General features: G+C 47.0%; 4 protein-coding genes across 7 annotated transcripts; 2 read left to right on the forward strand and 2 right to left on the reverse strand.

Annotated features, from left to right (window-relative positions):
• Window positions 1-845: 845 nt before the first annotated feature.
• On the reverse strand, window positions 846-9,307 carry ehmt2 (euchromatic histone-lysine N-methyltransferase 2). Of its 3 annotated transcripts, none has more exons than XM_076149956.1 (27): window positions 9,204-9,307; window positions 8,168-8,237; window positions 7,897-8,061; window positions 7,521-7,759; window positions 7,247-7,316; window positions 7,073-7,167; window positions 6,814-6,954; window positions 6,506-6,626; window positions 6,291-6,377; window positions 6,018-6,154; window positions 5,741-5,884; window positions 5,312-5,631; window positions 4,993-5,226; window positions 4,827-4,909; window positions 4,600-4,706; window positions 4,317-4,439; window positions 4,058-4,156; window positions 3,851-3,955; window positions 3,555-3,709; window positions 3,291-3,458; window positions 3,034-3,178; window positions 2,851-2,928; window positions 2,488-2,603; window positions 2,195-2,281; window positions 2,032-2,110; window positions 1,707-1,882; window positions 846-1,590 (listed from the first exon to the last, which is right to left on the reverse strand). In XM_076149956.1, the coding sequence occupies exons 1-27, from the start codon at window positions 9,228-9,230 to the stop codon at window positions 1,410-1,412; spliced, it is 3,552 nt and encodes a 1,183-aa protein (XP_076006071.1). In that variant the 5' UTR covers window positions 9,231-9,307; the 3' UTR covers window positions 846-1,409. The 3 variants fall into 3 exon arrangements, with proteins under 3 accessions (XP_076006071.1, XP_076006069.1, XP_076006072.1); XM_076149954.1 differs by having other exon boundaries at window positions 4,058-4,159; XM_076149957.1 differs by having other exon boundaries at window positions 847-1,590; window positions 4,058-4,159; window positions 7,088-7,167.
• A 141-nt stretch (window positions 9,308-9,448) lies between these two features.
• Window positions 9,449-13,195, forward strand: LOC143000593 (uncharacterized). The gene is made up of 5 exons (XM_076149973.1): window positions 9,449-9,600; window positions 10,347-10,555; window positions 10,666-10,860; window positions 10,989-11,186; window positions 11,590-13,195. Exons 2-5 carry the CDS (start codon window positions 10,352-10,354, stop codon window positions 12,754-12,756), a joined length of 1,764 nt encoding a protein of 587 aa, XP_076006088.1. The 5' UTR covers window positions 9,449-9,600; window positions 10,347-10,351; the 3' UTR covers window positions 12,757-13,195.
• Window positions 13,196-13,309: 114 nt separating this feature from the next.
• On the reverse strand, window positions 13,310-16,142 carry nelfe (negative elongation factor complex member E). 2 transcript variants are annotated; one of them, XM_076149963.1, is made up of 11 exons: window positions 16,053-16,142; window positions 15,702-15,788; window positions 15,487-15,556; window positions 15,215-15,360; window positions 15,067-15,141; window positions 14,827-14,864; window positions 14,273-14,745; window positions 14,033-14,177; window positions 13,867-13,921; window positions 13,636-13,738; window positions 13,310-13,512 (listed from the first exon to the last, which is right to left on the reverse strand). In XM_076149963.1, the coding sequence occupies exons 2-11, from the start codon at window positions 15,774-15,776 to the stop codon at window positions 13,439-13,441; spliced, it is 1,254 nt and encodes a 417-aa protein (XP_076006078.1). In that variant the 5' UTR covers window positions 15,777-15,788; window positions 16,053-16,142; the 3' UTR covers window positions 13,310-13,438. The 2 variants fall into 2 exon arrangements, with proteins under 2 accessions (XP_076006078.1, XP_076006077.1); XM_076149962.1 differs by having other exon boundaries at window positions 15,702-15,793.
• Window positions 16,143-16,352: 210 nt separating this feature from the next.
• On the forward strand, window positions 16,353-26,105 carry skic2 (SKI2 subunit of superkiller complex). The gene is made up of 29 exons (XM_076149953.1): window positions 16,353-16,425; window positions 16,925-17,043; window positions 17,166-17,287; window positions 17,528-17,645; window positions 17,843-17,957; window positions 18,087-18,161; window positions 18,251-18,304; window positions 18,406-18,581; window positions 18,693-18,848; window positions 19,118-19,263; window positions 19,404-19,550; window positions 19,643-19,727; window positions 19,835-19,941; window positions 20,020-20,166; window positions 20,278-20,374; window positions 20,479-20,691; window positions 20,876-20,986; window positions 21,070-21,181; window positions 21,279-21,397; window positions 21,643-21,774; window positions 21,931-22,068; window positions 22,163-22,267; window positions 22,530-22,665; window positions 22,884-23,010; window positions 23,144-23,354; window positions 24,050-24,160; window positions 24,370-24,588; window positions 25,218-25,358; window positions 25,596-26,105. Exons 1-29 carry the CDS (start codon window positions 16,413-16,415, stop codon window positions 25,794-25,796), a joined length of 3,753 nt encoding a protein of 1,250 aa, XP_076006068.1. The 5' UTR covers window positions 16,353-16,412; the 3' UTR covers window positions 25,797-26,105.
• Window positions 26,106-26,146: the final 41 nt, after the last annotated feature.

Here is a 26,146-nt window from a genome sequence, read left to right on the forward strand (position 1 = left end):
TTGTTTTACATTGTTATTTTTATATATGAACCTATGCAGTCCCCGTTACATGTTGTATCATTACAGGTAAAAAACACTATATGATTATTTCAATTATTATATTTTGTTTGCACTGAATATAGATGTTTAGTTATATTCACTGTGTTGATTTTATTTGGATTTTTCTAAATGTGACTCAGTTTGTGTTCAGAGCTGAGAGAGAGAGAGAGTTATTTGAGAAGAGGGGGAAGAGGGGAACTCGTGCAGTCCCTGTTACATGTTGTATCAGTACAGTTAGTGTCAGTTACTCCAGAGAGTGCTGTGGTGTTGTGGTGTGTCTTCTTGAGTCCATTTCTCTTGAGCAGGGAGAAATGGAGCACATGCAGCCTTATTGTACTTCAGGGCCACGATTGAGAACCACCGAGTTAGACACATAGGGTTTGGTATGATTGTAATGAACTAGAAATGCAATTGAATATTTCTAATTTTGATATCTTAACAGTCAGTAACCCTGGTAATGTTTCCATTTTGACTAAATTGTGGTCCCATTGCATCTAAACCAAAATATTGATTCATAGAGTTGGAGTTGTCAAAAGAGATTGTTGTAATGGAAAACTTGGCTACATTTGGCATTTTTCCCATTCTAAACTGACAGTCACATGTGAGATTTAAGGTGCGAGAGATAATCTACAGAGTGGGAGGTTTTCGTTATGTTCTTATCCTGATGTTGCACTCGGAGCCCCTTGATCCCTGCTGTTTACGGCGCGTTACCGTCGCCCACTGGCGCAATATGGAACTGCAGTTTATACCCTTTTACAGTAGTTAGGCACTGCTATGCTCCCTGCGGGTCATTACAGCGACACAAGCCCCCCAGGATGGTTCATACAATAGCCCAAAGCCCAATTAATATGCCAATTTATTACACTAAATGCAATACACAAAACATGTATAAAAAAATAACAGAAAATAAAGCTATAAAATAAAGGATGTTATTCCTAAGGTCTTTCCTAAGTCCACCTTGGCAAGAGGTTGACCAACTAGTTTACTTCATGATCTAACTCCATGGTTTTATTGGCACATAAGGAAACATGTATGACTCTTATACAGTGTAAGAGCAAATACTTAATGCACAACCGTCCTCTCCCAATGCAAGAGAAGCACATCATGATACGCAGTAAAGCAAGAAGCATACTGTATGTAGGCTCACGCACACATACTTTTAACAAGTCCCTTAACTCTATCAATATGGTAATGACAAACACTAAAGTGGCAAAAATGTCTGACAAAAAAGATGTGGAAATTTCAAGTAGAAAAAACAGCACCATACATAAAAACAAATAGTGAGACAATAGTCCAAGGTGTATTTGCGATGCAGTACTTGTGTGCATATGTTAAACTGTTAAACGTTAATGCAAAAGGCCCGGTGGGTTTTAAGCATTTCCCAGCAAAGTCATCCCGCACTCGGGTCCCGATTCTGGACAAGCCTCCAGCCGAGCCAGCCTGCTCTGCTCCAAAGCGATGGCCTCAGCCGAGTGCTTGCATTTCTCTGATCCGCACTGACAGGTGAAATATTTGCTCTTTATGTCCCAGAAGCGGTCACCGTAGTCGAACCTAATGAAACGGACAAATGGAGGTGCACAAAGTTATCTCTATAGCCTTTGATCAGAGTAAAAGCCTCACATGTTTGTCTGAGAATCAAACGTTAACAGACTCCAGCGCCTTCTTACCCGAGCTCTTGTCCACTGAGGATGTCTCTGGAGCTGAAGAAGGCGATGCGAGGGAATCTAAGGTCCTGATGCAGCATGAACACCCGCACTGGGATGAGGTTGGGGTCACAGAGGTGGTTGATGAAGCGGCTGATGTTGCCATAGTAGCGAGCGTCGATACAATACACTTCTCCATCCTTTATAGAAAACACAACATAGATGAGCACAGTTGACTGTAGATGCAGCGTTCTTGTAGAAACATGATATCCTCATTTCCTTCCCTCACAGCTCCTTTGTTTCATTTTCTATGCAGCAGAAATGGTTAAGACAAATCAAACAGGTTTACCTTGTTGTCCAGGTCAAACAGGTAGGAGTCGTCTTCTCTGACATCTGCCTCTGCATCAGAGATCAGCTCCCCAACATACCTGTACAGAAAGACACACATTGAGACACAGACCTCATCGCTTTTCATGTTAAAAGATTGAAAACTGCGGTCAGGCCACACTTACTCGCAGATGAAGCTTCCCTGGGGAATGTCCTGCAGGGCTCGAACCCCCCAGCCCATCTTCTCCGTCCTGTAGAGCTGAAGACGAACTCTGAAGGGAGGAGAAGATTAGTCATTATTGTTTAAAGAAAAATGCAGCTTCAGCACAATGTACTAGCTGAGTTCTTAATCTGATGTCATTTGCCAGCAACAAACAATTCACTACAGGATGGAACTAGTTAGACATTAGCACATCAGCTCAAATGCTGGAGAAAACTTGTTTATTCATAACAGTGTTGTATATGGTTGAGCTCTTACTTGATGCCTGCCTGCACTACCCTGTTCTTGCAAGTTCTGTAACAGGAACATGCCATGTTACATTCAAATATAAGTGGAGGTTCAATTTTGTTGAACTCCTGAAGCAACCGTTGGTCCTGTAAGAAAACAAAAAAAAGGCACAGCAAAGTGATTAGTTTTGCTCTTTCTTTCAGGCCAAAAAGGATCTGTAACCAACACATTTTACATTGTGATGTCACTGACAAAACACACTTGGACACAATTGGAATTTCCAATTGAAGGGTTGTGTCTTTACTTTACTATTAACCTGTCTAAAGCTAATGGGTTTTTAAAAAATCTCAGCCATGACATAAGCCACCTTTATGTAATGCCTCAGCTATTTACCTTATCATACCAGCAGCGAATGCTCAGCTGTCCACAGAGGCAGTTACTAGATGAGCAGTCATCAGTGCAGCTACAGTGCTGAAGAAGGACAGTGAGTGTGTGTGTTAATGTAGGGAAGCAAAACGAACAGGGAAGTAAAAACACGATGGATACGATCAGGTGACGGTCAAATTTCCATCCTACCTGTAAGTGTGTGATGTTGCGGTCTATGTTCATAGCAGAAGTTTCACAGTTCTCTGAAACGTATTTGTAGTCTGAAGGACAGCCTTCATCATCCACTGCATTCACACAGGGAATGGGTACATTCTCATAGCCCTGTGCGACGTCACTGGAACATGAGAAAACAACCAGGAAGTCAAAACACCATGAGGGCAACATGTGTTTCAAGAAGAGAAGGTGCTTAAACTTAAAAGGGCCATCTAAGAAGCGACAACACCGACCTGCAGATGATCCGCTCTGTCCGAAGCATGCGATTGGATATTCCCCTTCGCAGCTTCCTATTAATCTGGAGTGCCACCCAAACCGGTGTATCAGCTCGTGCAAGGCTGAGAGGCGTGTCTCCCTCCCTGTTCACAATATCGATATCTGCGCCTCTAGACAGGAACAACCTACAGAACAGAAAGTCATGCCATCTCTAAATGCAATTTTAACAGATTGAAGCCAGCCAAATCTTCTCCAGTAGGTTATGAGTGATGAAGACTTACGTGACACACTCCAGGTAGCCTTCCCTAGCAGCAATGTGAAGAGGAGTGTCCCCGTGCATATTAACAGAGGCGAGGGAAGAGCCAGCGTTCAGCACCAACTCTGCAATATCTACATTCCCGGCATACGCTGCCCAGTGGAGGCACACATTCTGCTCCTGGAGGAAAAGAAGAAGATGAAGAGAGAGGGTGAGAAGAGAAGAATGGTGTATTTACAGTAATATACACTTTTACCTATATCTAGTTTAGCGTACATGGCTCTAACATTTTTCACTGTTACTCCTGAAACAGTGACTCACCTTGTCTTGGATCGTAACAGCTGCTCCTCTGTTCAGCAACGATTTGATCACATCAACGTGTTTGTGCTCTGCGGCCCAAATGATTGGCGTCCAGCCACCGCTGTCCTGAGATGAACAGTAAAGAAGAATTAGAATTGGGCATCATGACCACAGGTGGAAAGTGAACAAACAGTTATGGACGCACTGATGATTAGGCTCTGTCCTTACCTGTGCATTAACATCAACCTGGCCCGTCTCCAGGAGCATGTTGACGATGTCATGGTTGCCCAGTTTGGCTGCATGGTGGAGGCCTGTATATCCTTCTTCCTCCTTGGAAAAGTGACGTTGAAAAGGCAAGAAAGTCACGGCAGATTAATTTGTTGAAACCAAAAGTAAAATCTTTCAATTCTAACTGCAGACCGCAAAGTTGATGGTGTCGTCAGTTAGTGAGGAGGAGACACTTCAAATCTTTAATGGAGTCACTCACAACATGATAGACACAGGCACCGTTCTGGATCAGGTAGCGAGCCACCTCCACGTGGTTGTTGATGATGGCTTCCAGCAGAGGAGTCCTCATGTCTTTGTCTTGAGCCTCCACCTGAGCCCCCGCCTGCCATTACACAATCAAAAGGATTATTCACCATCACCAAGAAGGCCTGGATAGAGTTAACAAGCCAAAACAAATATAAAGAGAATAGACATTCTTCACCCTGACCAATCCTGATAAACTTACAATGTGAACTACGGTGATAATGTTCTCAGTTTCTCACCTGTACCAGGATGTAGCAGACTTCCAGCAGACCTCTCTGAGCTGCAGCGTGTAGAGCCGAACGCCTGTTCTGAGAGTCAGGCTGGTATGTGGGATCTATGCCCTCCACTGTCACACACACACAAACATGCAGACAGTGATTGTGATACACACATTCTGATGCATTCAAAACCAAATAAATGTAAATGTGTCCTTGAATGTGTCAGACACTGATGATAGACGACTCACTCAGCATTAGCAGGACTCTTTGCACCTCTCCTTGTTTGGCAGCAGGGTAGAGCTGGCGGGGATGGAACCTCAATTTTTTCCTCCTGGCCAATCAGGAAAAATAGTGTTTTCCAAAAAAAGAACACAACTGAAAAATACCATACACTCGTTCTCAGTTCTGTCTAACCTCTCTGTGTCCTGCATGAGAATGGCCTTCTGTAGCGACGCCCTGCTGGGCCCGGACGGAAGCGCACTGGGGCTGACGGGTTTCCCATTTGGCATACAGAGCGACGGCCCCACGCTGTCCACACCCTCCTCTGCTGGGGGGACAGTGGCCATGGGTGCCACTGAGGCTACAGGCTGGGGGGGCTGCTGCTGCTCCACTTCACGTGTGACGAACCCGTGACTGTGCATACGTGCACTGGAAGAGGGGGAGAGAGCGAGAGGTAAGGGAGTGACATTTTCCACCTATTCATTCATTGAGGCAAACCGTCATCCCTCCTTACCTGACAGGTCTCTCGGGCATCTTCCCGTTCTTCATCCCCGCCGTGGAGGCAGTGAGAGACGGCGCAGAGGGAACAGACGGAGGAAGAGACGGCGTGGTGGTGGAGGAGGCAGACATGGTGACAACCGTGGTTGCCGAGGCCGTCACTGAGCTGAAGGAAGGGATGGTGACTTCCTGAGCCTCCGAGGCATCTTCACCACAGTGGGGACAGAACAGCATCCCGCCGTTCCCTCTGCTGCGGCCGCCCCCCAGCACCGTCACACAACCCCGGTGAAAGCGGTGAGCAATGCGCTGGTCCGGGCAACACTCCAGGAATGTTCCCTGAAAGGGAAGAGAGGTTCAATGTGAGGCAGAAGATTGAAGGGACCAAAGCATTACAATGAACATTCATTCAGACAGAACAAACAATGTGGAAAACCTGAGCTCTTACCGCTATGCAGAAGTAACCACACCCAGGACAGCAGTGGTGTTTAACCATATGTGAGCGATGGGCGTCACAGAGCACCATGAGAGCCACCCGACTGGATGGACGCATCGTCTCTCCTTTCAGAGTCCAGTTAGTACAAGCCCTCAGCTGACAATCATGGAGCAGGAGAGAAGATTAACAATTAACTTACAGTTGACCATAGATCACGCCAATACTTCCAATGGCTACATGTGCAGTGAATGTACGCATTGAGAAAATACACAAGAGCGAAGAGACGAACCTCTCCGTCGATGCTCTCAGTGGCCATGCACTGTCTGCTGCCGCGGTGGCTGGTGCTGTCGATGCGGGGAGCCTCCATCCTGCAGCTGCACAGAGGAAGCTCCTCCAGCCGCTCTGTGTCCCCGGCATCACTTCCTTCTGCAAATGACAATGTCAACATTCCATATAAGCAAACATGCATTTAATATTAGCCAAGTAATTACCCACCTTGATTAAACAAAACTGTACGCAATGCAGATTATAGTCACGCACTGTATATCCATCAGAGACCTACCATGATGAGGTGAGAGAGTCAGACTGTCTGCAGCAGCAATGTCGAGAGCACCCAGGGGCACCTCTGTGTACTCACTGGGCCTTCCCTCTGAGGATAGAACAGATACTGAATGACTCAATTGTCACAGGCAATCAATCAGGATCCAGGTTTTTGGAATTTTGGAAAGGAAATTTTGGCTTTTGGAAAACACTACAGATGATTTTAACATTTCTCACCTCCCATCGCCTCCACCCCATCAGGAGTGACGTCGCCTTTGTCTCGGTCTGATTGCGCCCAGGGAAAGGCCTCGTTTTCATTTCTCCTCTGAACGGCCCTCTGAGTGTCAGACTTTGAGTTCTGTAAGGGAGAACTTCTGTCTTAAAAACACAGCTGATCTAAATCTACAAACGCTGCACTTCACGAATGGAACAAATGCTAATCTTTCCCACTGTCACTTGGGGGCAACGTGCTTCATCATGTTCAACAGGGAGCATAGGCGATGAGTCACCTCATTCACAAGATAATAAGGAGGTCAAAACCAAACCTTTTCTGAGTCTCGGGTGGACGGACTAGAAATCTGACATTTCTCTGCAGCTTCCTCCTCCGAGTTCCTCACGGAGTTGTCACTCTTCACGACTGCAGACTTGGTAAGAGGATCCACTTTTTTATGGAATAAATTTTCCTCCTGAGTTTAAAAAAGAAATCAGAAATGTGTGTAGAAAATAAATAACTTGGACAAAAGCTAGGACCTTGGTATTTCTGTTAGACAACAATGCATTATATTGCACCATTCTTCATCTTACCATAGTATATGTTACCTTTAGTGTATTGTCTGGAACTTTCTCAGACTTCTCGGGTGCACTATCAGATGACGGGGCCAACTTCCTCCTTTTTGCATCTGTCGAGAAAGAGACACTTTAAAAAGGACAAAACAACATCATCTATGACTTTGTAGGGAATAATATGCATTTACTGACCAGCTTCACTGCCAGAGGAAAGGCAAGCAGAGGGTCCTGAAGGAGTCACAGGGGTCTCAGCACGGTTGGCCTGTCAAATAATACAAGTCAATGACTAAAACGGTCGAAAAGGGGTTGAAAATGGTTGCAAAATGTTACGAAACGCTTTCAGCCAACCTGCTTCAAGAGTTGTGAAATATGATGTGTTAATAACCTTATAAGTAACTCCCTTCATATAAAGCGGTAACTCCCATTTGTCCTCATCTAAAACCTGCCGAGGATGATCTGGGCTCACCTGCATTGGGGAGGGCCTGTTCATGGTTTTGCGTGCTCGGTGGATCTTTGGTGGGGCGGTGGAGACAGAGGGAGAGGAGGAGGCTGTGGTGGGGGAGGCAGACGAGGAAGGTGGAGTGGACGGAAGGCCAGACTTACTGCTACCAGGCCCTGAAACGCTCATCTTTGCTCGGCCCGGGGACAAGGCCGAGGACGTAGAGGGAGAGGAGGACGGTGACGAAATGGACTTAGCCGCATGTCCTGTAAGTAAATGATGGAGAATGTTGATTATTAAAAAATTATTAGCATCTTCACTTTGACATGATAGTATAATCTAACATAGGGTTTATGTTTTGCTGTGAACTGTTAAACCACAAAGATGTCAATTGAAACCCCACCTGCAGCAGCTTTGTATAGTGGAGAGGAGGCCGGCATCTGCTTGTCACTCTCCTCTCCAGCTTTGGTACCATCCTTTCCAGGTTGCTGTGACGACGACGTTGATGACATACCAGCCATTGGCTCTGCCTCCTTAGCAGCCACAGCTGTGGTGGAGGCTGCGTTATCTGGGAAACAATTAAAGTTCTAAATGACAATTGAACAGTAGTACTATCTGTAAAATACATCTGTGAATTTCAAACTTTCGATATATTTTGATGAACTTAAACATACCCTCCTTTACTTGACATGGCCCGTCTAACAACTCTGCATGTGTTCCTGCACCATTTTCTTCAGGAGGCACCTGAAAGATGACAAACAACAAATACTTGGAAATGATTGTGTTGTCAGAAATAACTCCACAATAGCAACAAGAACAACTTCTCATGCAGCACACAAACTCCAGATATGCATATGGACATGACACTAACATCAGCTCTAATCAGGTGCAGAACGCTTAGACACCATTGCAATTTCCAGGGAATCCCAAAGGAATCAACATCATTATCATGGTGGAGTAGCAACATTATTGAAAAGTGGAAGAAGTCGCAAGTAACACTTCCTACGTCTCCGGCAACCATACAAAAAACAATCAGGGGTGCATTAATTCGCCAGATATGCTTCGGATGTTTACTACCTACGTGTCCAATTTCCGCCTTTTTCTCTCCAAAATAAAACTTTCAGCCAATGAATGAGCTCCCCTGCGGTTACGTCAAGTGCCGCCTTCAGTCAATCAGTCCATTCATGCCGTAATACACAAACCCAACCACTAACGACACTCAATAAAAAAAACACATTTACATCTTACAACCTGCTACCTTTCTATTGACTCGCAGCTAAACTCGTTCTGTAACTCAAAGCAGTTTCGATCTCAAAGTATTTGCTAGTATTTGCTAACCCTAACCCTAACCCAACCTGACAGAATATTACAACCACATAATAACACGATAAAAACACCCAGCAGTGGCGGATACAACACAAATGCATTGGCGCGAACTGTTAGAAAACCCACGACATCCACGAAAACACAAACAACTTTGCAATTGTCCTTCAGCTAACACAAAACACTAACATTGCTAGCTGGGTAGCATAGCTTGCAAGCTAACAGATAATATAAATATATATATAACGGAACATGCAGATGAGAATACTTCGCAGCGTACTAGGCTGTAATTTCCCTGCTATTGTCTCTTTGCACTTAAATATTGTATGTCATAAAGGTAACAATAATTCCGTTCGCGTGCCATTTTATGTTGCACTGGTTTGATACCTTTGTCGTCGCCTCAGATGCCGACATGTTTTCCAATGAACGTCGACGTAAATTTACGTCAATGCGTCACGAAGAGCCACGCCCCCTTCGCATGGTTCCTTATAAATAACCGATCAGAAATCAGTGTGCGGGTTTGGCTTTACGACGAAACGCGACGAAATGCGGCCCACACGAACCGACTCCCAGTCAGCCTGTTGTCGCGGCGGCTTGTCAGTGGTTTGTTGTTACGGGATGCGCTTCCTCCGAAAGAGGCCAAAAAGTAAACACAGCAGCTAGGGGCTCGGACATGAACACACACTGGCAGCCAACAAGCTCCACTTAATTCACCCGAAGCCCACCCCATTTAGCTCATTTTACAATATTTCAAGGCTTCTTCTTCGACGCCTGGGACGCCGAGGTGAGCAACGACAAAGTTTAACGACACCTGTGAGGGACTTTGGGTTGTTTGTGCTCCGGCAGATGTCACCGAGCTAGTAGCTAACGGAGCTAGGTGAGCTAGGCCAAGGAGGAGCAAAGGGTGGATGCTTCGATCAATCGATTTGCAGGTGATCGAATAGTAGTTATGTTCATGTTGACGTCATTATGTAGTCAATCAAAGCCCATCCATTCTTACTCTTTGTTTCACCTTCCACCCCGTATAGATATTAGCATGTCAATATGTATATACAATGAAAGGTGATCCCTAGGTATCTGATGAGATGTCCTCTGGTTATCCCACATTAATAATGACATGATGAATATTGCCAGTAGTAATTATTCAGAAGTAGAGTCATCTTGAGTCTCTGGAACTGAGCAGTTATCAGATGTTAGGGCTGTTAAAATGTTATTTGAAGACCATTTGTTTGGATTATTTACAATGAATAGTCTTAGTTTAAAATTGCCATCCTAACAGGCAGAACATGTACAATTTAGTGTCTTGTGTTTGTTTGACAAGAGATTAAACTGAAATTAGATGACACAGCCTGTATCCTCTTTTAGGGGGGTGCAAGACAAATTTCAGATGATGTGTTTGTATGTGACTTGCCCGGATAAAGCATCTGCTGCTTCCTTTCCTCTTTTCACCTCCCTCCTTCCTTTCTGTATTTCTTGCTTAATCCTTTCCTCATATCTCAACTCTGTCTTTGTCATCCTCGTGTGATGCAGACAGCATGGATATGCTGTGTTTCCGCTTGCCGGGCCATGGGGACACGACCCTGAAGCACATGAACTCGCTCAGGTCCGGCCAGCACTTCTGTGACATTACCATTTTGGCCAGTAACAACCAGACATTCAAGGGGCATAAGGTTGTATTGGCTGCCTGCTCGCCCTTCCTCAGGGACCAGTTCCTCCTCAACCCATCCTCCAAGCTCCAGGTGGGCACAAAGCAACAAATGCATGCTTTCACATCACTTTGCTCTTCTCTTTCTCTCTCTCAAGCTGAGGAGAAGGACTTATCCTTGTTTTTATTTGAATTTTTATGCAGGTGTCAATGCTGTATAGTTCAACAGTGGTGTGTGACCTGCTTCTGTCCTGCTACACTGGTCTGCTGCAGTTCAACCCAGAGGAGATAGTCAATTACCTGACAGCTGCCAGCTACCTGCAGATGGAGCATATCGTGCAGCGCTGCCGAGGAGCTCTGAAGAAGTACATGCAGCTAAAGAATCCAACCCCGCACAAGGCCAGTCTACAAAACACTTATTTTAATGGCTTTCTTCTACCTAGTCTCTAGTCGAAACATTTGGTGCACAGTCCTGGGAAAAAACATGAACGCAATGACTGACATCTATGTCGTTCCTCTTCCTATAGATGAGGATAGAGGAGAGCCAAGTGAGGCCAGTGATTGTAAGTGGCAGCTCTCACTCCGTAGCGTCCATGTCGCCTCCCACCAGCCGGCGGTCCCAGAGCCCTGCGGTGTGTTCAGTGGAGAATAACGGCGATGCGTCCAATCAAACAAGCGAGCAACACCACAGTGAAAGTGCAATGCTGGATGAATCGTATATTAAGGTGCGTGTGTGTTTGGACGATGAAACTGAGGCCAATGTGCTTGCAAAGAGAATCAAGCGAGTTTGACACAAGTGACATTCTAGCGATTTTACAACATGTCATGATTTTCTTAGTCAGTTAGTCCCAATTTATTCAATTCAACTTTATTTATATAGCGCCAAATCACAACAAACATTATCTCAAGGCACTTTAAAAACGGAGCATAAACAGACCACAGCGTCTTTCTTGTCTGTAATGAGTTAAGTAAATATTCCACAACAAATTCACTATATCCAGCGGCGATTTGAGTAAAATACAGACTTTGTTTATCCTGTAATAAGAGCATCAGTAGGAACATGATACTGTTTGTGCCAGCTCATCAAATGGCATTCAATTCAGTCTTCAACTCTAATCAACTCTGCAGGTTCGCGTGTCAGATGAGGAGGAAGTGGCCAAACAACAGGACTATGGCGTGTTCAGAGTGTACGTCTCTGGAGAAGCACCGGGAGAAGACGCCAACAGAGATGGAGAGGAGGAGAGAGGAGCTCCCTCTGATGAACCTCAAGAACCATGTTTCTCAGAAACAGAGAGTGCCATGCTGGGGGAAGGCAGTGGATATGGCTCGAACGCGACACAGGAAGATCTCCACGCTGGTGGCTTCTCCGGGGAGGAAGTTTCATTGGAGGGGCTTCCCAATTCGAGACGCAGACTGTCTGAATCTAAATTTGTCCGGAGCAGAGGGCACGGAAGGGGGAGGGGCTTCAAGAGGAGAAGGTGGGTGGCATCTCAGGAGAAGAGGCCTTCAAGCCTGGCGCAGCACAGTGACATGTGGTACCTCACCAATGCAGGGATAGGAGGGGGCTTCGGCCTGGACTTCACCCAAGAAGGGCTGAAGACAGGAAGGCACCTATCCATCGATCTCTCGCGGGTGGACTTCAACATGGGTGACGCTCTGGGAGATCACATGGCTGCTAACGGTGTGGCTCAGTATCCCCTGGAGGAGTCGAGCGATGGTGCCGGTGAAGGGAGCTCTGGGTTGGCGACCGTTCCAGCAAACGAGGGAGGGGACGAGTCGGTGGCGGTGGTGGGGTCCACCTCCAGTGTCGTCGGGCCGCTTATCTGTGAGCACTGTGGTATGACCTTCCCCTCACCCCACGCACTGGCCATGCACGCCCGATCCACTCACATGCTGTACACCTGCCCCTGCTGCGGCAAACACTTCCACCACTCCGGCAACCTTACCCGACACATGGCCGTGCACAGGGGGACCGGCAAGTCCCACCAGTGCCCCCTTTGCTACAAGACTTTCACCCAGAAGTCCACGCTAATAGATCACATGAACCTCCATAGTGGCGAGCGGCCGCACCGCTGCGCGTACTGCCACGCTCGCTTCGCACACAAACCGGCCCTGCGGCGCCACCTCAAGGAACAACACGGGAAGACCACGGGTCAGAATTCCCTCCATGAACAGGAGGAGCGAGAGAGGGAGAGGGAGCGGGAACAGAGTGAAAGCGGAGGTGGAGGAGCAGGTGCAGCGGGAAGAATACGAGAGGAGGAGCAGGAATGTCTCGTTACTGAGCAAGTGTCATAGAGCAAAAACATTACAGGCAAACATCTGGACACACATTCACACGCCTGGCAGCTCTCTGCAGGTGAGTGAGGATAGTAAATGTGTAGCTTGAGATGTTCTGGGAATTGACTGAGCATTTCAAAGGTCTTTTGTAAATCCATCATGATGTGGAAAGATGAGTTGGTTTTATTGCTTTGGGAGTTCTAATGTTCCCAACGCAGACTTTCCCTAGAGTAGTTTGAATCAAAGTTGTAATCATGCTTGTAGTACTGTTGTGTATTCAGTACAAGGACTTGCCCACTAAAGATGATGTACTGAAAAGTGTGTGTAAAGGGCACAACCATGTAAAAATAAAAGCCTTCGAAAAGGGCCTGACTGTGTAATACCCTGTTATGGCCACTGGAGGTCCAGTATTTATAGCTATGGACTGCGTTGAAACTTTGTCCATATTACAAGTTATGCATTAGTTGCTGGTTATACATTTCACTGAGTTATTAGTTCAAGACCCATGAAAGTGTCCGGATACCATTTCTGAGCTCATCAACTAAATCTGTTTCAAAGAGAACAGAGTCAATTTACAACAATGTGCTTTATTGTTATCCAAACAAAAACAAGCAATTTAGGAGATAACAGGTCATTAAAAATAAAACATGAGACTAAATGTGAAAGAAAAGTTGGTTTGAACCTCGTCATTTTGTCTTCATCACAGGAAATCTTCATTGTAAACAACTTGATTCCTCTTGTCCCTGTAGGAGCCTTTGGCACTGTTCTGCACGGCTGTGAGACAGAGAGAGAGAGAGAGAGACGGAGACAGGCGGGGAGAGAGAGAAAGTTAATCTGTAGCTGTGCGGAGACAAAGAGGGATCAATGTTTAAACCGACGGCGGCGAGTTGTGTTTACCCAAAGACGCCCAGACAGACTTCCCGGTGGCAGCGTCCAGCATGGGCTGTTTCCTGGCTATGCTGACTTTGATGTGCGCGTCTCCCACAGTGCTGCCGTTCAACTGAGACAAAAAACAGAGAGGTGAGATGGGACCGGACATCCTGTGCAGTCTAAAGGAGACATGCTCGTATTTAGTCCCGGCTTTAATGATATCTGTCTTCCTGAATCAGCTTACTCTTGAGTACATACCTCAGCTACTGCCTGGTCTGCAGACTCCATCTTCTCATATGTGATGAATGCACAGCTGAAAGGAAAGAACAGGAGACACAAAGTCAGAACTGTATTAAGAGAGAGCGCAATCAGGTTAAACACGTGACAGACACGCCTCAGCAGCCGTGTTCCGGTGGATCCGTACTTGCGTGGGTTGTCCATGGAGAGGTCAATGATGTTTCCATGCTGGGTGAAAGCAGAGCGCAGGCTGTCCTCCACCAGCCCGGAGCCGTATACGTACACCGTGTTCCCCTTCCGCATCCCTCTCCGCTCCGGGTACGAGTCCGAACCTGTGAGGGAAAACAGGACGGATAAATTGTTTACATTTCCTCAGCGTGGCCTTTGAGTTCAACCAGAGCAGTGCAATTTATCTCTTGCAACTCACGTCTGAATGGTCCGTCTCTCTCTCGTTCACGGTCCCTTTCGCGATCTCGATCCCTTTCGCGGCTTCGGTCTCTCTCGCGCTCCCGCTCTCTATCCCTGTCCCGTCCTCTGTCTCGATCTCGATCTCGATCTCTGTCCCTGTCCCTGTCCCTGTCCCTCTCTCTCTCTCTGTCCCGGTCTCGTTCTCTGTCTTTGTCCGGGTCTCTATCACGCTCTCTGTCCATTTCACGGCTGGGCATGCCGCCGCCACCAGCACCAGCACCAGCGCCAGCACCAGCACCAGCACCAGCACCAGCACCAGCACCAGCGCCGACACCAGCACCAGCACCAGGACCTCCACTGGCACCAGCACCAGCACCTCCACTGGCACCAGCACTACCACCGCCGCCAGCACCAGCGCCGCCGCCGCCGCCGCCCCCGCCACTGCCACCTCCATCATCATCATCTCGGTACCGATCACTTGAACTGACAAAACTGGAGAAACAACAGAAAATAAACATGTCACACCCACAGACGCAGATAGTGTTTGTTATTATCCTCATTCAGCTCTCTTACCTTTCATACAGGGACTTTCTGTGGGCTCTCTTTCCAGACTAGAGGAAGCACAAAAGATGCTGCATCAGAATCTGTTTGCATTTCCTACTGAGGTGCATCGTAAACCAGACGGGAGCAATTACTGCGTTAAGTTATAGGTTTGTCTTTATCTTGAGGCATCCAAATTTTCACCAGAACACTAAATACGTATTAATATGTCGCTAATTTAAATGTGTTGTCCACTGAACACCATTACTGTACCTCGGGTAGATCGTCATCTGTGGAGACGCTCCTTTGGAATGGTAAGAAAGCAGGAACCGGGCCTTTCTCAGGATCCTGTGACAGAAAACATAAATGAGACGAAGCAAGGAAATATGGGGGGAACACTGCTTATTGATTCTAACTGCACCTTGAGTTTAATCTCCAGCGTTCTCGAGCGTTTAAAGCCAGAGTTCTTGTTCTCGGATTTAATAGCACTGATGGCACCCGACTTGATCAGCATCTTCGCTTGCTCTGTCGCTGTTGCCGTGTCAACCACCGGCTGGTCCGACAATGCTGTGGAAAAGGGGGAACGTGGGAATTATGTTTGTGTAATTTAAGGTAGTTCTGTGGTGGAGTTGGAGCATTTTAGTCTAGATGGTAATTAAACAAAGCACTTGCAATGGAGTGAAATACACTTACTTCGTTTTAATCCGCTCTGGTTGGTCTGATTGGTCGAGCTCTGCTTCTTCAGAGCGAGCAGGGCCTTTTTCTATTCAAGAGAATGAAAGTTGTGTTCAGGTGACAGCTGACGATAAATAGTACACATTTTCAAAGTGAACCAACACCTCAGAACAATCTAATCCCCTACAAATTTATTTATACTTTACACTGAACATTACTGCAGCCTTTGTTACCTTTTTCTTGAGTTTAGCATATTTCTTCTGCAGCGCCTCTTCCTCCTCCGTCAGTGAACTGGGGAAAGCCACCATGATGGCAAACACCTATTCTAGAGTACACACAGGCAATTTCATGAACAACCGGTACAAATTGTAAGCTGGGAGCAGCAAAAACATTCATCACTTCAACAATCTAGCAGCTGTGGCTCACATCTGCAAACATAGGAAAGATCGTTGCACAAACCAACACTCGACATACCGCCAAATATTCACAAATGTATGCAAAGTATCCGCCATTATGAAACCTCAACACCAGGACGATCGTTTGAAATAAATGCATGGCGTTTTACCAATTATTTTTATACTTACCAACTTTTATGGCGTCAGTTAGCTCTCTATAAGACAGCGGTACAATCATTTAAGAGCTTTACATAGAGAACTCTGTGTGGAATGAAAACATCGGGCGCAGAAATATGACGTCAGATGTATTGGGTATTTTCCCCAAGTAGGCAACAAAAATATTAACAGTAATTCACAGATAATGAACCAAGCTTGGAAAATAATTATAAATTGTGTTATAGGTGAAACAGTGCCATTTTTAGAAATGTAGTAATTTCTGTTTGCGTATGTTAAAAATCTCAATATCCACTTCCGCTTGTCAAAGTCGGTAGCTTCCGGGGCGACAGTAGTTGTTACTGACAACTTTTAATCTCAGTTACGAGTGGGGACATGGACAGAATAGGTAAGATGTGACTTAATAAATGTAAAGTAGGCTCTTTAACTCGGTATAAGATAAAGTCGTGTTTTAGTTTGGTAACGCTTGTATCCGGTGAAGCTTTATAATGGAGCCTTGGTGATGATGTGGCTAAATCACAGGCTAGCCAGATTCATATCGATCACTTCTGACACTTTCTGCTGACACTTTCATCATAACGTATAGATTAACTATTCGCTTCAATTAATAGACATCCAAATATAATATAATTGTTTCCATGTGTTTGTCTTGTAGTTCAAAGTCGTGGAAAAGTAATGCAAATGTATTTGTATGAACCCTGTTGCTAATAATTTAAAATAATTCAAATGAATGAATGTAATTAATAATTATGTGAATGTAATGGGTAGAGCAGAAAATAAAATTATAACGTAATTTTTTAAAGTAGATTTCTTAATATTCCCCAAATTCTGCCTACCGCCCCTTCTCCCTCATAACCTTTTGTGTTGTCATTGCTTTTTCCCTGCAGATGTCCCCCCTGTGGGCCCCCTGGACCTGCCTCTGGCCCTGCTGGAGATGGGCTGCTGCGGCAGGTTTGAGCTCATCACACACCCAGTGCCTGACCACCCATTACTTCCACAGAGCACGGTCAGTACTCAAGACGGCCACACCCTAATCTCAAGTTCCCAGGAGTCGAACACATTGTCATATCATTATTCTTTAACCATAAACACTTTCTGGATGTGCTTTCTGCACGTTTCCCTCCTCAGCTACCCCATGGTCTTCCTCCTACCAGCTTGAGCCTGGAGACTGAAGTAGAGAAGCAGTTTCTCCAGGACCCCGCCTGGCTCCCCTTACACGACACAGACTTTGCCTTCCAGAAATTCCTCAAGTACATAGGCTCATTGAAAATATGACTAGTGGCATGTTGATGATGTCATACTTATAGATCACTACATCTAGTCAATCTTTGGCTCTTACTTGCTGTTTAAAAATAGTTGTTTACATTATATTTTCCAAATGATCATCCTGAACCCATTTCATCATTTTAATTTGAGTAATTGGATACATTTAGTAAACTAAACTTGTGTATGTGAGGACCTTGTGTTTGTGGTTGTCTTTTGTTCTCCAGGGTGACACAAAGAGAGGTTTGTGTGGACTCGCTGCTCAGCTGCTCTCCGTCTCCGCTCCACTCTGGGCTCTCCGTGGTTCGAGATCCCACCACAGGAATGCTGCTGGACTTCACAGAGGTTTGCCCACACGGTTCCATAAACACTCTCCCATTGTTCTTACCATCATTATCTACAAAGTGCAATGTCACGCAGAACGCTATGATATGAGACTGATGCTATCTGTGCTGAAGACGTTGTGCTGCTCTGTATGAAGTAAAGGAAAGTGACAGCTTGATTCAGTGTGTGGGTCTGTTCCTTCTCTTGTTCACCCCCAGGTGTTATTGGAGAACACTGGTCTGTCAGCAAAGAACTCCCTGTCTTTCCAACGACAGCCTGGGCCTCCTGCAGAGAGCCTACGAGGGAGCAACACCAACTACCCCTTCCTGCCTGGTGAGATTCAAGAGTCCCTTGTCACGGTTCTTTCTTTACTTGATAAGTCAGGAAGTGAGACTTTTTAGCTCTGTCCTTGCAGTGATACTTAGTTATACTTTGTGATGTTGCCTTTTTACCTTTTCACAGGTGGTATGGAGGAACTTACTCTGGACCAAATCAAGACTAAATCTGATCTGGAGGAGGAAATAGACTTTGAGAATGGTGATTTTCTGATTTGCTGTGTTACACAATAATAGCAAATCTCCTGCAGTTACTTCATATCTGTTGTGTCGGCTGTTTTCCCCTCACAGATTTACTTAGAGTCCCACCTGGACTCAAAGCTGGGATGGACTTCACTGACAAAGGTTTGTCTCGATATCACACACGGTCCTATTGGAACAGTCGTATGGGGATTCATCAGGATTAATTCTTAATTTTCCCTTAAATCTCCATTTGTTTACTGAAGATACCAAAACACCGAAGGCAGAGGTCAACCTCTTGTCTCTTCTCTCTACGTTTGATGACATCGCTGATTTGCAGCTTGATGCAGAAGAGAAGGAGAAGGAGAAGGAGAAAGACAAAGGAAGTGAAGAAGCTCCTAAGCTCCCCAGAACAAACAGCTTGGAAGACTTGGGCATCAAGGTGCTCAACATGGTCTCGACGATGCAGCTTCAACCAAACCTAAAATCCAGGTCTGCTGTTGCTTCAGGCCAAATAAGGTCTAAACTCTAAGTTCTCTTCTTTCATCTTCAGGACGCTGTGTTATCCTCCTCCACATCACAGAAGGGAAAAGAGGAGAAACCCAAGCCAAGCCAGGACCCGGAGGAGAACAAGAAGTGGGCCATTCCTATCGACATCACCGCACCCTGCGAGGACTTCTACAAACGCATCCCCAACCCAGCTTTCAAAGTGGGTACTGCAATGTCAAAGGACACAATCACCCAAATCACCCAAATCACCCAGTTAACCAAAAATACACTTATTTTGATTTGTCTCTTAACTGTTCGATGCTGTTATTTACACAGATACATCTTAAAAACCTCACACTTACTCTCCTATTTATATCTTTCCTGGCTTTCTCAGTGTGATCCGTTATGGCATGAAAGCCCCTCTGAGCTTTGCGTAGCGGCTGAGCATCTGGCGATACTGACCCGTTTCTCTGCTCTCCTCTGTCCCAGTGGCCGTTTGAATTGGATGTTTTCCAGAAGCAGGCTGTGCTCAGGCTGGAGGCTCACGACTCTGTATTTGTAGCTGCGCACACATCAGCTGGTAAAACAGTGGTGGCTGAATACGCCATCGCGCTCTCACAGAAGCACATGACAAGGTTCGCCTGCTACGACTTACCAGAAAATACAATACTGGGCTCCAAAATACAGAATCTTCCCATTATCACATCGATCATGACATTTATTTATCCTCTAATCATTTTCTGTCCCTTTTCTGTCTGGTTGGTTGTTCTGTTAGGACGATCTACACCTCCCCTATCAAAGCCCTGTCCAATCAGAAGTTCAGAGATTTCAAGAGCACCTTTGGAGATGTTGGACTCCTGACAGGTGACGTCCAGCTGAGTCCCGAGTCTTCGTGTCTCATCATGACCACAGAGATCCTCAGGTACTGCAGCTCTGCGTCGCTCTAACGTCGTCTTTTTAGCGAGCGTCGATATGTTTATCTAGATTCTCCCCTCGCTCTGCTCTCTCTCTCAGGTCCATGCTTTACAATGGCTCGGAGGTCATCAGGGACTTGGAGTGGGTGATCTTCGACGAAGTTCACTACATCAACGACGCTGAGGTCAGGAAAGGTTCTTAATGTCGTTGTTACAGAAACTATACAAGATGAAATGCTGCTAGATAACTGTTTTATTTGCCTCTTCTGCATGCCGCTCCTTGTCTCCCCAGCGAGGGGTCGTATGGGAGGAGGTGTTGATCATGCTCCCCGATCACGTCAGTATCATTCTGCTCAGCGCCACGGTGCCAAATGCTGTGGAGTTCAGCGAGTGGATCGGGTAAGTGCTCCTCCCTGACACGGTACACATACAATCAGGTGAATTCTTTGAATAATTCCTCCTATTCCACCTCTGCAGTCGTATTAAGAAGAAGCACATTTACGTGATCAGCACAATGAAGAGACCTGTGCCTCTGGAACACTTTCTGTATACTGGGAACAGCACCAGGACTCAGAAAGAGATGTTCCTGCTGCTGGACCCCACAGGAACCTTCCTCACAAAGGGGTACAGGAACTTTCCCACCTGCCAGTCATCAAAATCATATTTGTAGTATCTTGGTTAGGGTTTTAGATCAGGGTGGAAGACATTGAAGGGTATTTGAATTTTGTCATGCAGCTACTATGCAGCTGTGGAGGCCAAGAAGGAGCGCACCAGCAAACACGCCCAATCCTTTGGGGCCAAGAATACTTCCCAGAATATGTCATCCAGTCAGGTATCTCCTTCCTTTTTCCCTGCTGATGCATGTCAAAGCATATTTATAGTCATCTGTTTGTCCATTTGTGTTCTAAGTGTCTTTGTCCTCCATTATCTCTCCAGGACCGAGCGGTGTGGCTCTCGCTCGTGCACTTCCTGTCCCAGCGGCAGCAGACGCCCGTCGTCGCGTTCACCTTCTCTCGGACACGTTGCGACGACAATGCCCGCTCGCTGGAGTCCATGGACCTGACCACCTCTGTGGAGAAGGCTGAGATCCACTCGTTCTTCCAGAAGAGCCTAAGTCGCCTCCGAGGAGGAGACCGACAGCTGCCTCAGGTGAGGAGCGTCTCTCTCTGTTTTGAGAGGACTTTGTTGTTGTTGGACGTGTTATTTGCTTCTTGCTTGCCTATCCTGCACAAGTAGGCGAAGTACAATGTTGCCCAGAAAGAATTATAGAAAAAGAATTACATTTCCTCTCCTTGCTTTAAGACTGTAATGACTTGTTGGTTTTATCTCTCAGATCTTACTCATGAGGTCCCTGTTGAAAAGGGGAATAGCCGTCCATCACAGCGGAATCCTGCCAATCCTGAAGGAGGTCATTGAGATGCTCTTCTCCCGAGGTCTTGTGAAAGTGAGTCGCATAGCGGAAAGAACATTTTCACAACGTCTGGCACCTCGACATTAAGCAGGCATGGTCTTGTATATTAATCACAGGTGCTGTTTGCCACTGAGACGTTTGCGATGGGCGTGAACATGCCAGCCAGAACCGTGGTGTTCGACAGTATCAGGAAACACGACGGGACCGGCTTCAGAAACCTGCTGCCTGGTACTATACTCTGTCTCCACCTCTCTGTCTGTCCCTTCTGTCTCGGTCTAGGAAGAGTTGAGTCTCATTCTCGTCCTGTAATCTCTCGTCCTCTCAGGTGAATACATTCAGATGGCAGGTAGAGCAGGCAGGAGAGGCCTGGACGCCACCGGCACAGTCATCATTCTCTGCAAAGCCGGCGTTCACGATATGGGAGACCTGCATGTCATGATGTTGGTGAGGCTCCTGTCATGTGGGTTTCCATACAGCATCAGAGGAGTCTGGACATTCAAGACAAATCTGCAGATAGTTTCCAGATCTTGTTTACTTTCTGAAAGCCGCACACAAAAACAAAGCAGGTTGCCAGAGGTTTTATAGCTACGATTGAAAGGAAAGACAGGAAGGAGCCACAAGGGGGAAATTTTACAGCTTAGTTTTAGTTTCATGCTTTTTTGAAACCGATCCTCTCCCGTGTGTTTAAGGGGAAGCCTACAGTCCTTCATTCCCAGTTCAGACTGACCTACACTATGATTCTCAATCTGCTGCGGGTGGAGGCCCTCCGTGTGACCGACATGATGAGGAGGAGCTTCTCCGAGAGTCACAGAGACACTCAGGTGACAAAACAAAGCAGAGTTGACCATGGAGTAATGGATTAAGTTAGTAAATCACAAGATCCGTGGAAGGAGAAAGCAGAAACATCAGATAATCAATTTAAAAGGAATAAAATGTCTCCTTTCTTATTCTCTCTGAACTTCCTCCTCCTCCTGCAGGCCCACGAGAAGAGGATCACGAAGCTGAAGCAGATGCTCTCCTCTCTGCCTCCGCTGGACACGGAGGGCCAGCTGTCCGACCTGTTGCCTTACTACCACACTGTGACGGAGCTGCGCACCACGTCTGACGCACTCCAGGTTCACACGCCGTTAGACTCTAAGCATCACGAATGCTTCCATCTGCCGCTCCATCGGCTCTTACCCTTCCTTTTCCGCTTCCTTCTGCTTTCAGAATGCCATTGTGGAGTCTGTCAACGGGCTGAAAGCTCTGTCTGTGGGTCGAGTTGTCGTGGTTAACAACAAAAAGAATCTCAACGCTCTGGGAGTCATCCTGCAGGTGTGTGCGTGCGTGCGTGCGTGCGTGCGTGCGTGCGTGCGTGCGTGCGTGCGTGCGTGCGTGTGTGTGTGTGCGTGTGTGTGTGTGTCAGACCTGGAAGACCATTGTACAGAATCTTGTATTTTAATCATGAACTTCTTATTTAATGAATCAATTTAATATATTCATTGGCGACACCCCAGTGATGTCGCCGTGTTATCTCGGGTGTGTCCTTGCCAGAGACGGTTTGTCTGAGCTTCACTTCACTTCCTCTCCCTGCCAGGTGTCCAGTGACTCTGTGAATCGCACGTTTACGGCGCTCATCATCTGCGAGAAGGGCAACGAGGAGAGGGAGGGGAACGGGCCGGACGCCGCCGCTTTACCGCACCTCTTCAACATGGCTCTGTTCGTACCTGAAGGTCGGCTAACAGGCGTCGATAACCAGACGATAGAGCGATACAGACCCACACACCCTCTTCTCCTCACCAACGTGTTAACAATGTCACTGTGCACACACACCAACACGCACACACTTCTACCGATGCAAAAAGAATGAGCTTTGTTTTTCTCTACAGAGCCAAACACACACCCACACACACACTCACACTGTGTTCCTCTCTCCCGCTGTTTTCCTCAGGCCCGTGCAGCCACACGGTGCAGAAACTCAAGCTGCAGGAGATCTCAGCTATCACAGTGAAAACACTTAAGGTGATCCCCGACAGGATCATTGACAACTACAACAAGAGGCAACAACCGCGTTTCAGGTGTGTGTGTATGTGTGTGTGTGTGTGTGTGTGTGTGTTTGCGTTTGGAGAGAAAGTGGGATCTGGTCTGGGTTTGACAGCAAAAAGTTACGGGTGCATACACGTTGTTTACATGCCTCCTCTCTTCCTTCAGACTCGACCCTCCTGGCCAGGCTATCTCCACGGCGACCCAGGAGCTCCTGCGATTGGCTGAGGCTAACCCAGGTGGGCTTGTGACCCTCGACCCAGTGAACGACCTGCAACTGAAGACCATAGACGTGGTGGAGGGCTCCATGAGGCGGCGCGTCCTTCAGGAAAGCCTCCGACACTTCAGCTGTATCCACTCGCCTACTTTCTCTGAGCAGGTGTGTGTGTGTGTGTGTGTGTGTGTGTGTGTGTGTGTGTGTGTGTGTGTGTGTGTGTGTGTGTGTGTGTGTGTGTGTGTGTGTGTGTGTGTGTGTGTGTGTGTGTGTGTGTGTGTGTGTGTGTGTGTGTGTGTGTGTGTGTGTGTGTGTGTGTGTGTGCGTCTCGATTATCGCTATTAAGAATTCAGAAAGAGCATGAATGGCGTCATTTGTACATGGACTTTTCTGTCAGCCCCGTTTGAATTCATCACTTCTCCTCTACAGTCTGATTCATTCAGTCGGAATATCAAACCCTTCCACACATTCTCCGTCTTGTAATCGACCTCGAAGGAGATAAGATGTGAACACTGGAGCCGGCTGTGCTATAATTAACCCACATATCTGCGGCTCCTCACTGTCTCACACGCACAATGTGTCATTTCAGCCATGACACAGTCACACACACACACACACACCCTCACACACGCATGCTCGCTCATTGTGTCCGAGGATAACAAGCTCCTCACGTCTCCTCTTCTCTGCAACATCTCTGAGTGTTGGACAAGGATGGTTAATGCGATGCACTCTATAAAACAGTGTATTATAGTTTTCTGGAGCTTTGAAATCAGGTCAAGTGCTGCAGTACTTATGTGATGTGTTCCTGTTAAGTAATGGGTGTGGGCGGGTGTGTGTGTGTGTGTGTGCGTGTGTTTCAGTTTGCACGGGTAAAGGAGAGGATGAGTGTACAGGAGGAACTGGACAAGCTGCTGTTCCTGGTGTCTGACCAGTCGCTGACTCTGCTGCCTGAGTACCACCAGAGGATCAAGGTTTCTGTCACACACTCACTCTGTGGCCTCAGCCTTAAAGTGACATGACGCCGTTTTACAGTTTCAGGTCATTTAGTTCTGAACTGGGTCACTCACATTGTTTTTCTTTCTAAGTTGGAGATATTTAGCATTCACTTCTGAGGTCTGTAGGTCTTTAAATGGACCTGAATGGGCATTTCTTGAGATTGAGTTGAATATGGTCCATCCAGGTCCTGCAGTCCCTCCAGTACGTGGACAGCAGCGGCGCCGTGCAGCTGAAAGGCAGAGTTGCTTGTCAGATCAGCAGCCACGAGCTCCTGCTGACCGAGCTGCTGTTCGAGAACGTCCTGAGCCCGCTGGCGCCTGAGGAGAGCGCCGCCCTGCTGTCCTGTTTGGTCTTTACGCAGAACACACAGGTGGAGCCCCACATCACCAACACACTGCAGGAGGTAAGCAGGACCGAGTCGTGTCTTTCATCATGGACTCGTGGTTGCGGCGCCTTTGAACGTCCTCTGAGCGTTTACATTAAGCGACTGTTTAGCGTGAATTAAAGTGACCGTGAATATAAAGTGTGTGAGCCGATATACAGTGCAGACTTTCCCTCCTCTGCAGATGATGACCTTACCTGCGCATATTTAATTCATAAGTGCTTTGCCCCGCAGATAAAAACAGCTCTCTTCACCTGACTCACCCAAGTCGCTCACTTATTTATTAATTCTCTGACTGCCACGCTCGAACAAGCACGCACTCGCACGCTGTGTCCTTGTGCGCGCGCCTGTGTGTGTGTGTGTGTGTGTGTGTGTCATCCGTCGTCCCCGAGACATGGAAGTGCTTTATAGGGGGCCTAAATTAGTGATGATTTCCATCTCTGCAGCAATGGCTACATCCTGCCCTCCTCCGAGAGCAACACGGAACAATTTGTGAACAGATTTTTCTCGAGCGCAGACGACAAGGCCTCTGTGCCGGCGCAGAGCAGAGAGGCAGAATGTTGAATGGGATGGAAGTGATGACAGGGATTTGGGGGGGAGGGGATGCGTTCAGGAGCGGCTTGTAAAACTGAAATCCCTCTCTGTTTCAGGGCATCGCCCGGGTGCTGTCAGTGGCTAAGCGTATCGGGGAGCTGCAGAGGGAGTGCGGGATACCGCAGACTGCAGAAGAGTTTGTGGGCCAGTTCAAGTTTGGCCTGACTGAGGTGGTGTACTGCTGGGCCAGAGGCATGGTGAGGCTGGCTTCATCAACTCTACGGTGCCATAACAGGCGTAGTACTCCAAAAGACACAATTCTGCTCTATTCTTACACTGCTCCTTTATTCGTTTTTACGACTTCCTTCATCCTTCGCCCACCTTGTCCTTGCACAACCTTCTCTCGTTCATCATCCAACTGTTTAACGTCACCCCTCTCTGGTCTCTCCTCACCTTGCTGCCTCGTCCCCCCGCACCCCCATCCTCCCTCCCAGCCGTTTGCAGAGATTGCCCAGCTGACCGACGTCCAGGAGGGCACGGTGGTGCGCTGCATCCAGCGTTTGGATGAGGTGCTGAAGGAGGTGCGTCAGGCCGCACGCATAGTTGGAGACGCCGTGTTGGGGAGTAAGATGGAGAAAGCCTCCCTGGCTATCCGCAGGGACATCGTCTTCACTGCCTCCCTCTACACACACTAAAATAGTGCGAGAGAGAGAGGGGAGGTGAATGATTGTGAAAGTGAGCCTGCTTGTGTGAGAGGTGAGAGCGTCTCTGTGTGTGTGTGTGTGTGTGGGAACAGTGCCTGTTGTCTGGTGTCTGCTAATGAGGTGTGCCTATGAATCTTGCTGATGTTTACAAAATCTGGGTCCTGTGAAATTTCCAAGATCACGAAGAAGGGAATTGTTTTTATCAGACCAAACGTAGAGACTGTAGAAGTGAAGATGAGATGAACGTGGGTTTGTAATGTATTGTACAGTAATAAAATATGCTGTGTTCCAAAACAATAATGCTGTGTGTTTTATTCCCTTTGTAAATGCATGACTTCAGT

The sequence above is a fragment of the Genypterus blacodes genome, unplaced genomic scaffold, assembly GCF_046128005.1.
Source record: "Genypterus blacodes isolate CSIRO-AG114 ecotype Tasmania unplaced genomic scaffold, CSIRO-AGI_Gbla_v1 ptg000048l_1, whole genome shotgun sequence".
In the NCBI taxonomy this organism is placed as follows: domain Eukaryota; kingdom Metazoa; phylum Chordata; class Actinopteri; order Ophidiiformes; family Ophidiidae; genus Genypterus; species Genypterus blacodes.

Excerpts from the sequence above, each read along its gene's own strand:
- LOC143000593 (XM_076149973.1), top strand. The coding sequence starts at position 10,352 with ATGGATATGCTGTGTTTCCGCTTGCCGGGCCATGGGGACACGACCCTG. Across the intron at positions 10,556-10,665 it reads ACCCATCCTCCAAGCTCCAG|GTGTCAATGCTGTATAGTTC; the intron begins GTGGGCACAAAG and ends ATTTTTATGCAG. Across the intron at positions 11,187-11,589 it reads TGGATGAATCGTATATTAAG|GTTCGCGTGTCAGATGAGGA; the intron begins GTGCGTGTGTGT and ends TCAACTCTGCAG.
- skic2 (XM_076149953.1), top strand. Across the intron at positions 21,398-21,642 it reads ACCTGCATGTCATGATGTTG|GGGAAGCCTACAGTCCTTCA; the intron begins GTGAGGCTCCTG and ends CGTGTGTTTAAG. Across the intron at positions 21,775-21,930 it reads AGAGTCACAGAGACACTCAG|GCCCACGAGAAGAGGATCAC; the intron begins GTGACAAAACAA and ends CTCCTCCTGCAG.
- nelfe (XM_076149963.1), bottom strand. The coding sequence starts at position 15,776 with ATGGTGGCTTTCCCCAGTTCACTGACGGAGGAGGAAGAGGCGCTGCAG. Across the intron at positions 14,178-14,272 it reads GAGAGACGGACCATTCAGAC|GTTCGGACTCGTACCCGGAG; the intron begins GTGAGTTGCAAG and ends TTTCCCTCACAG. Across the intron at positions 13,922-14,032 it reads TCCATGGACAACCCACGCAA|CTGTGCATTCATCACATATG; the intron begins GTACGGATCCAC and ends CTTTCCTTTCAG.
- ehmt2 (XM_076149954.1), bottom strand. The coding sequence starts at position 9,230 with ATGTCGGCATCTGAGGCGACGACAAAG. Across the intron at positions 2,929-3,033 it reads GCAACATCACACACTTACAG|CACTGTAGCTGCACTGATGA; the intron begins GTAGGATGGAAA and ends GTCCTTCTTCAG. Across the intron at positions 2,282-2,487 it reads GTAGTGCAGGCAGGCATCAA|AGTTCGTCTTCAGCTCTACA; the intron begins GTAAGAGCTCAA and ends TCCTCCCTTCAG.